Genomic DNA, 10,345 nt, shown 5'->3' on the forward strand with positions numbered 1-10,345 from the left:
GTAAATCGGTAAGTTCTCAACAAGTCTCATGCTTACTACAGCCCGTAACCATGGTAACCACAGTTTCCGCTAAAATGCCATGGTCACTACAGATGGTATTACGTTAAGAAGTATTATACACCATTTTAAATAAATGATAAACGTGTAAAAGATCGTTTAAACCATATTTCGTTTTTTTCTATAATAGCTTAACTTGTGAATAACTAGTAGCTGTAGTCTTTTGATAAACTGATTACCATGGTACATTTTACTACACGAACAAAGCTTTTTGATTCACAATAGGTAGTCAGCAACACGCCATAAAGTAACAACCTGTATAGGTGAACCCCAATAAAGATACATAGCCGTATTTTAAAATAAATACCAAAATGGGATTTTTGAAGACAACGGTGCATTGTACTATCATGTGGTTACCAGACTACCGCAGGGCTTTGTCTCGTTAAGTCAACCCTAATCGGGCATAATGTCTTTCATTTGTCTCATTGAAGGGGGAGGGGAGTGAAAGTATAGAGGAAGAGAGGGGGATTTAACATTCACAAAAAAGGCGACACCAACAGAGAATGCGCGATGGAGAAAAACGAGTAAGTATAACCGATTTAATACCGCAAACGTGTCGATTTGCAAACGCGAATCGCGCGTGCTTTTATCGTCGCGATGTTTTTCGCGCTAAACAATCGCTTTTGGTCATTTCAGTAGCGTAGTCTCATCTTTGCCGGGGTTACTGGTCTCGCGCTTTGCGCAGTGCTTTCAAACGGCGGTGGTTTGGGAAAATGTTATATAAAGCACATGCTAATACAATAGAGTATGTAATACATTCTTTATAACAAAATTACTGCGAACAGATATGCACGGATAAAGTGCTGTCGTGGGCAGTAATAATTCTTCGCTAAAAATGACAATGGGTAGATTTCGCTAAATCTATAACCGGTTTTTACGTCCCTCAGCACCAGGTGCCACATACATCTGTTTTTCTCCCGCTATGAATGCTTATTTTTAACGCAGCGTACATGTGGGTCGCGTGATTTGCGATATCTATTAATCTTTCATTCTGCCATCTAAAAGATCTGTTACGTCAAGTATGTTTTCATTTTTACCTGAGTGTATTTGTTTACACTCGCGATCTATCAACACTTCTCGCGTAAAGTCTCATATTCGCGATACCGTGGTAATATTACAATTACAAGGTTGACTGCAACTAAAATGTACACGGATGCATTGTTACACGAGTGCCATTTTAGGTTATTTCTTTTGGACCGTATATCATGCATGCATGCTGCATAAGTGAAGCCTATTTTCCGGGCGGATGAATCCTTCATTGAGCAGAAGAGCCGTAAGTGATAAGGCTGCGTTACGGCGGAACGATTCTCAAAGTGACACAAAAGCAACACTTAATTCAATAAACAGCGTGTATTGATGTAGATAGACCCACTGCAGACACTTTATCGCCGTATATTATGAAATAAACGTAAGAAATCATAAAATCAGTGGATGCTTGGTCTTTAGACAACATGAGGAGCAAAAAGTGGGAGTGATCGTCTCGAATTGTCTGCCGGGTGAAAGCCATGTGTGTTATGTTACTGTAGGTATTGAGTACAGAGGGGGGATTGTCATGTAAAAGTAGGCCCATATGTGGACTTGGGATTGTTTTAAAAGCATTTTAAGGGGCGCATGTTAATCGCATTGAAACGAAAGGGCGAATCATTTTTACGAATTTGGTTCGTTTGAACAGTTCGTTTTAATGAACCGTTTAAATACGAATCGCCAATCGTTCAAAAATAACCCCAGGTATTCCTGCGCGACATTTTTCGTAGCTTATTATTTGTAGTTTAATGACAATTCGATTATTATGTAAATATCTCTTTTTTATAACATTATAAATTATAATTGATCTCTGCAAACACACATACTGATAAAAAAGTATAAATTGAATGCACTGCAAGTTGCTTTTGATAAGAGCGTCTGAAATGCTTAAATTATATATATATATATATATATATATATATAAGAATGCAGAAAATTGTATTACTCGTACTTCAACAAATGTACTACTAAACAAGTTCTTTTACAGTCGAGTTGGTTTGCTTCGAATGAATCATTCAAAAGCACCAGATCAAAAGAAAGATTCATTTATACATTGCTAATCAAGGCCATCAGATGTGAAAGCGATTGCGGTTAAGATAGACTGACTTGTGGTCAAAACCTACTTTCATGGACCCCTGTGTGATCATGTCATAAATAGACATGACTGTTCTCTTTTTAGCAGAGGTGAGGAAGAAGAGGAAGAACAGAGGCGAGAGAGGGGGGAGGCTGGTCGTTTGTATAGCTTGTGGTATCAAACTATTTAATCAATTCAAAAAAATCTGTTACATGTTTGCACGCCTCAACCAGCTTGAAGGGTCATCGACTAAAACCAAAAGTTTGTCCAGATTTGTGCATGAGTTTCAAACAAGCACGAAATCCTCATGGTGTCATCATACAGAATACTCAGTGAACTCATCATCGCATCACACTTGTGTCTGTTAACTCTTTATATTCATTTTAATATTCTGGAACGGAGACAGTCTTTGACAGATGCACTGCCCTTATGTCATGTACGACAATTACACACTTATATCCAGACAAACAATACTACCATTGTCTCAATCTGCAGATACATAGTCAGACTACTGTATCAAATGCACACACGGCAGAACAGGTGGACAACAACACAAGGTTGTAAGGGCACGTATAAAAACTATGTTTTTATACATATACATAGTGACAACTTCATAATGTATGTTTTTAGAAAATTTATTTAGTTTAAATCTGTAAGTAGCACAAAATATCTTTATTATACTTTAAGTACACAGACCTTTCCCAGGATAGGCAGATGTTACGATCCTACACTGCAAAAAGTGATTGTCTTACTTGGAATTTTTTACTTGTTTTTAGTACCCACTGCAAAAAATGGTTTTCAAGAAAAAATTCGTGGTATTTTTGTCTTGTTTTCATCAAAGATATCAAAAAAATCTTAAATTAGGATGCTTTTTCTTGATGAGCAAAATGACCCAAGAAAATAAGTCTAGTTTTTAGACAAAAATTAAAGTGATTTTGTGCATAAAACAAGCAAATAAATCTGCCAATGGGGTCAGCGAAAGAATCTCAAACATTTTTCTTAAATACTAAATTCATGAAAAAATAGCTTACTCCATTGGCAGAATTTTTTTGCTTGTTTTTTTCACAAAATCACTTTATTTTGATATTTTTTGTCTAAAAACTAGACTTATTTTCTTGGTTTGTTTTGCTCATCTAGAAAAATCATCTGAATTTAAGAATTTTTGGATATTATTTACTAAAAGCAGGACAAAAATAACTGGGAATTGTTTTCTTGAAAATAATTTTTTGCAGTGTATATCTAAAAAATCTCAAATTCATATGCATTTTCTTGATGAGCAAAATGACCTGAGGGGGAGGTCTAGTTTTTATACAAAAAATATAAGATTTAACTAAATTTGTGCTAAAACAATTTAAAAATATCGGCCAATGGGGTGAGAAAAAAATCTTGAAATAAGTTAACTTTTTTCTTAAACCCTTAATTCAAGAAAAATGTTCTTACCCCATTGGCAGATAATTTTTCTTGTTTTAGCATAATTTCACTTAAATTGTATATATTTTTTGTCTGAGGACTAGACTTATTTTCTTGGGTCATTTTGCTTATCGGGAAGGTAAATCTTGATTTGAGAATTTTTAGATATTTTTAATGAAAACAAGACTAAGTAAGAAGGTTATTTTTTTGCAGTTTACTGACTTCTTGTGCATTCATGTGTCAATTGTAGGCATTAAATGGTCATTAATGGTCAGTTTAAAATTAATGCATTTATGTATTCAAGATTTCTATTACTCACAGTGTTCATTTTGTAAATACATTGTCATTTTGTCATCAAAATTATTTCTCGGTTAGGCTAAAGTAACAAGTTGTCATTGCATGGCATCGTGTGTGTATATCTGTGTGCAACTAAATTGCCGGCCGCCATGCCAAATTTGGATCTAGATGGATTTATCAAATCTCTGAGATGTGTCCTATTTTCCGACCCTCCCTCCACAGCCCCACTGGGAAGAAGTTCCGGAGCAAGCCACAATTGGCCCGTTACCTTGGCAACTCCATGGATCTCAGCTCCTTTGATTTCCGCACGGGCAAGATGCTCATGAGCAAACTGAATAAAAACAGACAGAGACCCCGATATGACAACAACAGCCAGTCTAAGGTGAGAGGACATCAACAACAAGCCTTATTTGTGACCCAGTCTGTGTAAAACCAGCTAAAATCATTTTTTACATAAAATCATCCTACATAATGTAAAGATCAATATAACCTTGATATCTTTAATATTGACTGAGTAAGATCATGTCAAAGATTGAAATCAAACTTTGATGCTTCTAGCTTGATTTCACACACATTAACAACTGCAAAAAATGACTTTCTTACTTAGTATTTTTGTCTTGCTTTCAGTACAAATATCTAAATATTCTTAAATCAAGATGTATTTTTGTACAAAACATATACAGTTTAAGTAAATTTGTGCTTAAAACAAGCAAAATAATCTGCCAATGTGTTAAGAAAATTTTCTTGAATTTTTTCAATGTTTTTTTACCCCATTGTTTTAAGCACAAATTCACTTATATTTTATGTTTTTTGTCTAAAAACCAGACTTATTTTCTTAGTTCATTTTGCTCATCAAGACAATTCATCTTAATTTAAGAATTTTAAGAGATTTGTATGAAAGTACACTGCAAAAAAATGATTTTCAAGAAAAACATGTCTTAGTATTTTTGTCTTGTTTTCAGTAAAAATATCTAAAAATTCTTAAATTAAGATGCTTTTTCTTGATGAGCAAAACGACCCAAGAAAATAAGTCTAGTTTTTAGACCAAAAATATAAAATTTAAGTGATTTTGTGCATAAAACAATAAAAAGGAATCTGCCAATGGGGTAAGCAAATTTTCCTTGAATTTAGTGTTTAAGAAAAAATGTTCTATATTTATTTGCTTACTCCATTGGAAGATTTTTTTTTTTTGCTTGTTTTATGCACAAAATCACTTCAATTTCATATTTTTGGTCTAAAAACTAGACTTATTTTCTTGGGTTGTTTTGCTCATCAAGAAAAAGCATCTGAATTTAAGAATTTCTCGATATTTTTACTGAAAACAAGACAAAATACTAAGAAATGTTTTTCTTGAAAATATTTTTTTGCTGTGTAAGAAAGTTATTTTTTTTGCAGTGAGGGCTTAAAGAGTATTTTGGCCACATTCTTGCTAGTTTTAGGACAGCTACACTGGCCAAGCCGGTCTACCTGCATCAATAACCAGCTTAACTAGTTTGTTAAGTATTTGACCTGCACTGTCCATTGCACTAAGATGTTTTACAGCCAGGTCATTTGTTTCTTTGTGCGTCTTTAACAGGGCAAACCCGACCTGAACACATCTCTCCCAGTACGACAGACTGCGTCCATCTTCAAACAGCCCGTCACAAAAGTTACCAACCACCCTAGTAATAAAGTCAAGACAGACCCACAGAAGGCCATTGACCAACCCAGACAGGTATTTTTTACCCTGTATGGTTTTATGGGAGTTTGTTAATAATTATTTGGCCAAAATTGTGAGTTTGTTATAGTGACACAATGCTAATATTATTTAATGGACAGCTTTTCTGGGAGAAGAAACTGAGTGGCCTCAATGCCTTTGATATAGCAGAAGAGCTGGTGAAAACAATGGACCTCCCGAAAGGTTTACAAGGTATTGATGGATGAGTTAAAATGCTTTCAGATGTGGTTCATGTTATACAAAGATGTGATGATATAACATGATGTGAAATCAAAATAAGCCAAGATAAACACGAGATTGTAAAAGTACACAGGCAGTGCTGGATCAAAGGCAAGAGACAAACACTGAATATGAAACAGATGAGCCTAATCATGGCATAAAACATCAAACTAGAAACCTTCAAAATACAAGACATTATGTCAAAAATAAAGTGTAACAAGTATAGATGACTTAACGCATAAATGTGACCCAGTATGTGAAAACACTATTAACCTTGCTTGCCTGCAAGTGGGCGGGGTTTCAGCCTTGACAGCGGACACGCCCCCACCGCTTGAAATCCAGATGATGTACTCACCACCATGTCATCCAAAATGTTGATGTCTTTCTTTGTTCAGTCGAGAAGAAATTATGTTTTTTGAGGAAAACATTCAATGATTTTTCTCATTTTAATGGACCCCAACACGTAACAGTTTTAATGCAGTTTAAAATTGCAGTTTCAAAGGACTCTAAACGATCTCAAACAAGGCATAAGGGTCTTATCTAGCGAAACGATTGTCATATTTGGCAAGAAAAATAAAAAATATGCACTTTTAAACCACAACTTCTCGTCTTCCTCCGGCTGTATGACGAGCCAGCGCGACCTCACGTAATTGCGTAGTGACGTAGAGAGGTCACGTTTTACATATATGAGAAACGCACATTTGCGGACAATTTTAAACAATCAACTGACATACAACAACATGGGAACGGTCCTCTTTCTCCACACTTATAGAAAGCCACACTTGTAAACACTGGGGCGTAGTTTTGAAACATCATCCGTGACCTGTTGACATGATGACGTATTACGTGTGGTCGCGCTGAAGTGTCACAGGACCGGTGGAAGATGAGAAGTTGTGGTTTAAAAGTGCATATTTTTTTTTTCTTGCCAAAAATGACAATCGTTTTGCCTCGTTTGAGATTGTTTAGAGTCCTTTGAAACTGCAATTTTAAACTGCATTAAAACTGTTTAATATTGGGGTCCATTAAAATGAGAAAAATCCTGGAATGTTTTCCTCAAAAAACATAATTTCTTCTCGACTGAACAAAGAAAGACATCAACATTTTGGATGACATGGTGGTGAGTAAATTATCTGGATTTGTTTAAAAAAATTGACTAATCCTTTAAGTAGGGTTGTGTTAAAGATTGAAATCAAACTTTTCATTGCATGATTACACTAATAATAAATTAATTTCATATTTAACATGCGTCATTGAAGGAGTTGGCCCTGGGTGTACAGATAAGACTTTGTTGTCGGCTATTGCCAGCGCTCTTCACACCAGTGCTGCTCCCATCACGGGCCAACTGTCGGCAGCTGTGGAGAAGAACCCGGGTGTTTGGCTTAACACGGCTCAACCTCTCTGTAAAGCCTTCATTGTCACAGATGAAGACATCAGGTATTTACCATTAGAAATGTCTCATCTTTATATTACAGTAAATTGCTGTTTGTATAATAATATTTCATTTCAAAAGAATGTCACATGAAACATTCATACAGTATTTGAATGTATGCATATCCAAAGTGACTAAAAGTGCATTCAATCAAAGATATTGGATATAACAAGATTGAGCATTCCTATTACGTTGAATAAGAGGCAATGCAATGCTCAATATGGCCGCTCGGGCGACAAAAGTCCAAACGGCTTCCCGGACAGGGATTAGACTAGTCCTAAACTAAAATAAATATAAGAACCATCCAAACTAAAAACAATGTGCACTGACATATCTTAAAATACACCAGTGCTCTTTGTTTTGCCTCAAAAAGCACACGAGTAATGTTTTTAGTAAGGCATGTTTGTTAAATAAAGTTATATTTCCTAATTAAACTAAGGCCTAGTCCTGCTAGTCCTGTTCTAAGCTAATCCCTGTCCGGGAAACCACCCCTTTAACATTTATTTTAGTCTAGGACTAGTCTAATCCCTGTCTGGGAAACCGCCCCCTAATGTTTGGATTTAAATAAGACCAATCTACCTATTTATGTAACATACTTTAAACAGTTATGATCAGATTAAAATACTAACTTTTAAGAAGTTTATGCTACCGGTCAGTGTATACATGCACAAAGCTAAAACAACCGTGAAAAATGTGTTTTTAGCCCAATTTGATCTTAAAGGCGGGGTGCATGATCTCTGAAAGCCAATGTTGACATTTGAAATCACCAAAACAAACACGCCCCTACCCCAATAGAATCTGGACCTTCTTTTAATAGACCCGCCCCACACATATACGCAACCCAGCCAACGATGTCGGTTAGTAGACACGCCCCTTACTGCTGATTGGCTACAAGTGTGTTTTGGTACTGGGCCCGACTCCCGTTTCTCAAAAATCACGCACCCCGCCTTTAAGAAACAAAAGTTATGGTACAGTTCATGTCAGGTTTAATTGTTGGCTCAGAAATGTTTTACGCGATTTTAGAGATATCTGTCTTTCCCCATTCAAGTAGATAGGACTTTAATCTTGCATGATTGAAATAACTGTTCGGAGGTGTTGCAAACATGGCTGTCTAGTGGCGGGACTTTGATTTAATCTATAATTTTTGTATTTGTGTGTGTGTGTGTGTGTGTGTGTTCCCTGGGAACGAACCCATGACCTTTGTGTTGCCAATAGAGCTACAGAAACACTGTTGATGGTATGTAATTGATTTGTTATAAATAATAAGCTGGTTTTCTGTATGTCACAGGAAACAAGAGGAGCTGGTGTACAACGTTCGAAAGCGTCTGGAAGAAGCTTTAATGGCCGACATGTTGGCTCACGTGGAAGAAACGTCCAGCGATGGAGAGACACTTAAGAAGGAGGGAAACTGCAATGAAGACAAACAGGAAGCATAGCAAAAGTACAAGCAAGATATTCTAGAAAAATAATCATTTGTGCCTTCGAATTTATAACGATTTTTATTTTTATATATTAAAGGCGACAAGCTTTAGTCCTGTTTTTTGCACTTGGCTTATTCCCTTTGTCATGTGTTTTCACAGGGCATCAGAATATGTCTGAATTACCTGAACTTGAGTTTCCCAACACAGTCACACATCTACCGACAGACGCTCCTCCGATCAGCGCCTCACGTTACCATGAAACCCATCGCCAAGCTTACCTAAATCTTCATTTGCGCCCACCAGTTGGGATCTTACAGAGACTTTTGAATTGGATTTCAGGCATGATGCTTTTATTTTATTTTTTAACTTTGTATATTTTATAAAAGAACAAAGTGTTGGAAAAGACGTAGTTACTAATTGCAGACGGGACGAACTGCATCGCGTGTTTTCCAAAATGTTTCCAGAGGGTGTAGTTGGATTTGATACGGAGATCAAGTCAAAAATACAATCCTTCGGTTCTAGTGGGTGCTAAAAATATATCACAGCTGATATAAACTGTTTGTGTTCGTGTACGGCCGTCTCTGAGATTGAAATAGACCCTCCTGATATCCAAAGTTCCTCCAAAGACATTTTGGTCTTATGTATTGACTTTCACTATTAGTATTATTTTCACATACCTGACTCTCGTTTCTAAATAATAACATAAGAAGGAAAATCTGTATTATGAAATTTAATACTGATTCAAGTGTTTATGATGTTGTTTAAAGGGATAGTTCACCCAATAATTTCAATTCTGCCATCATTTACTCATCCTCATGTTGTTTTAAATTTGTATGAGTTTCTTTATTCCGTTGAACACAAAAAAATAAACAAAACAGGATGAGTAAATTATGGCAGAATTTTCATTTTTGGGGGAACTATCCTTTAAGGGAACAATGAGAAGTTAATAGTTACAAAGGGTGTTAATGGAGCAGAGATGGCCAAACCCAACTCGTTTTTTATTTTTAACTCATCTGGTGCTTGTAAAACTGCGTGATTTTTCTTTATAAGCTATTCATACTTGACACTGAATTGCATTTTCCTATTTGATATTGAAATGTAAATGGTGATTCGTTTAACGTAATGCGCGATTCATGCAAAGTGATGTGCAAACATCATCCTGTGATTTAGCATTTAAATAACACGTAATCGGGTGGAAATTATGACTTTTAAAAAGATCTATTCCACGTTTTGTTCATAGCCCACATCAGCATGACAACTGCCAAGTTTACTTCTGCATTTCTCAGAATAAAGTGTTCATGTGTGTTGAATCTCTATTTTGATCTTTTTATTTTACTTTAGTATCTACCTTATATTCAGATAGCACTTTGATCAAACAGAATATTGAAACAGAAATGTAGAAACATGAATTTCTTTCAAACTATTTTATGTCATTCCAAATATGTTTCTATTATTTGTTTTCTGTTAATGTGTTGACAAGTTTGAAAATACATTCAGATGTTACATTTCGTGTGCATTTGCTTATTTTATTGACAGAAATGCATTCTCGTTGATATTGTTCACAATTTTTCTGGTTTTGCTTTGAGGTGTTGCAAAACAGTTTTGGGTCGTTTTAATTCCTCGCTTGCTCTGGAGTGCCCATGAAGATTAACCGTTAACTTGCCATACAGTTATAATGCCTCCATCTCTAACAGAGC

At 35.7% G+C, this 10,345-nt stretch overlaps 1 protein-coding gene across 6 annotated transcripts; it reads left to right on the forward strand.

The window, feature by feature from the left end:
- The first annotated feature begins 424 nt into the window (after positions 1 to 424).
- Positions 425 to 9,964, forward strand: mbd3b (methyl-CpG binding domain protein 3b). Of its 6 annotated transcripts, none has more exons than XM_055217856.2 (8): positions 425 to 581; positions 2,261 to 2,329; positions 4,085 to 4,244; positions 5,439 to 5,576; positions 5,681 to 5,771; positions 7,055 to 7,232; positions 8,516 to 8,668; positions 8,808 to 9,964. In XM_055217856.2, the coding sequence occupies exons 1-7, from the start codon at positions 568 to 570 to the stop codon at positions 8,661 to 8,663; spliced, it is 798 nt and encodes a 265-aa protein (XP_055073831.1). In that variant the 5' UTR covers positions 425 to 567; the 3' UTR covers positions 8,664 to 8,668; positions 8,808 to 9,964. The 6 variants fall into 6 exon arrangements, with proteins under 6 accessions (XP_055073831.1, XP_055073834.1, XP_055073832.1 ...); XM_055217857.2 differs by having other exon boundaries at positions 496 to 581; positions 2,264 to 2,329; XM_055217855.2 differs by having other exon boundaries at positions 553 to 581; positions 2,240 to 2,329.
- Positions 9,965 to 10,345: the final 381 nt, after the last annotated feature.

Source organism: Misgurnus anguillicaudatus, chromosome 23, assembly GCF_027580225.2.
Source record: "Misgurnus anguillicaudatus chromosome 23, ASM2758022v2, whole genome shotgun sequence".
In the NCBI taxonomy this organism is placed as follows: Eukaryota; Metazoa; Chordata; class Actinopteri; order Cypriniformes; family Cobitidae; genus Misgurnus; species Misgurnus anguillicaudatus.

Excerpts from the sequence above, each read along its gene's own strand:
- mbd3b (XM_055217855.2), top strand. Across the intron at positions 4,245-5,438 it reads ACAACAACAGCCAGTCTAAG|GGCAAACCCGACCTGAACAC; the intron begins GTGAGAGGACAT and ends CGTCTTTAACAG. Across the intron at positions 7,233-8,515 it reads GTCACAGATGAAGACATCAG|GAAACAAGAGGAGCTGGTGT; the intron begins GTATTTACCATT and ends TGTATGTCACAG.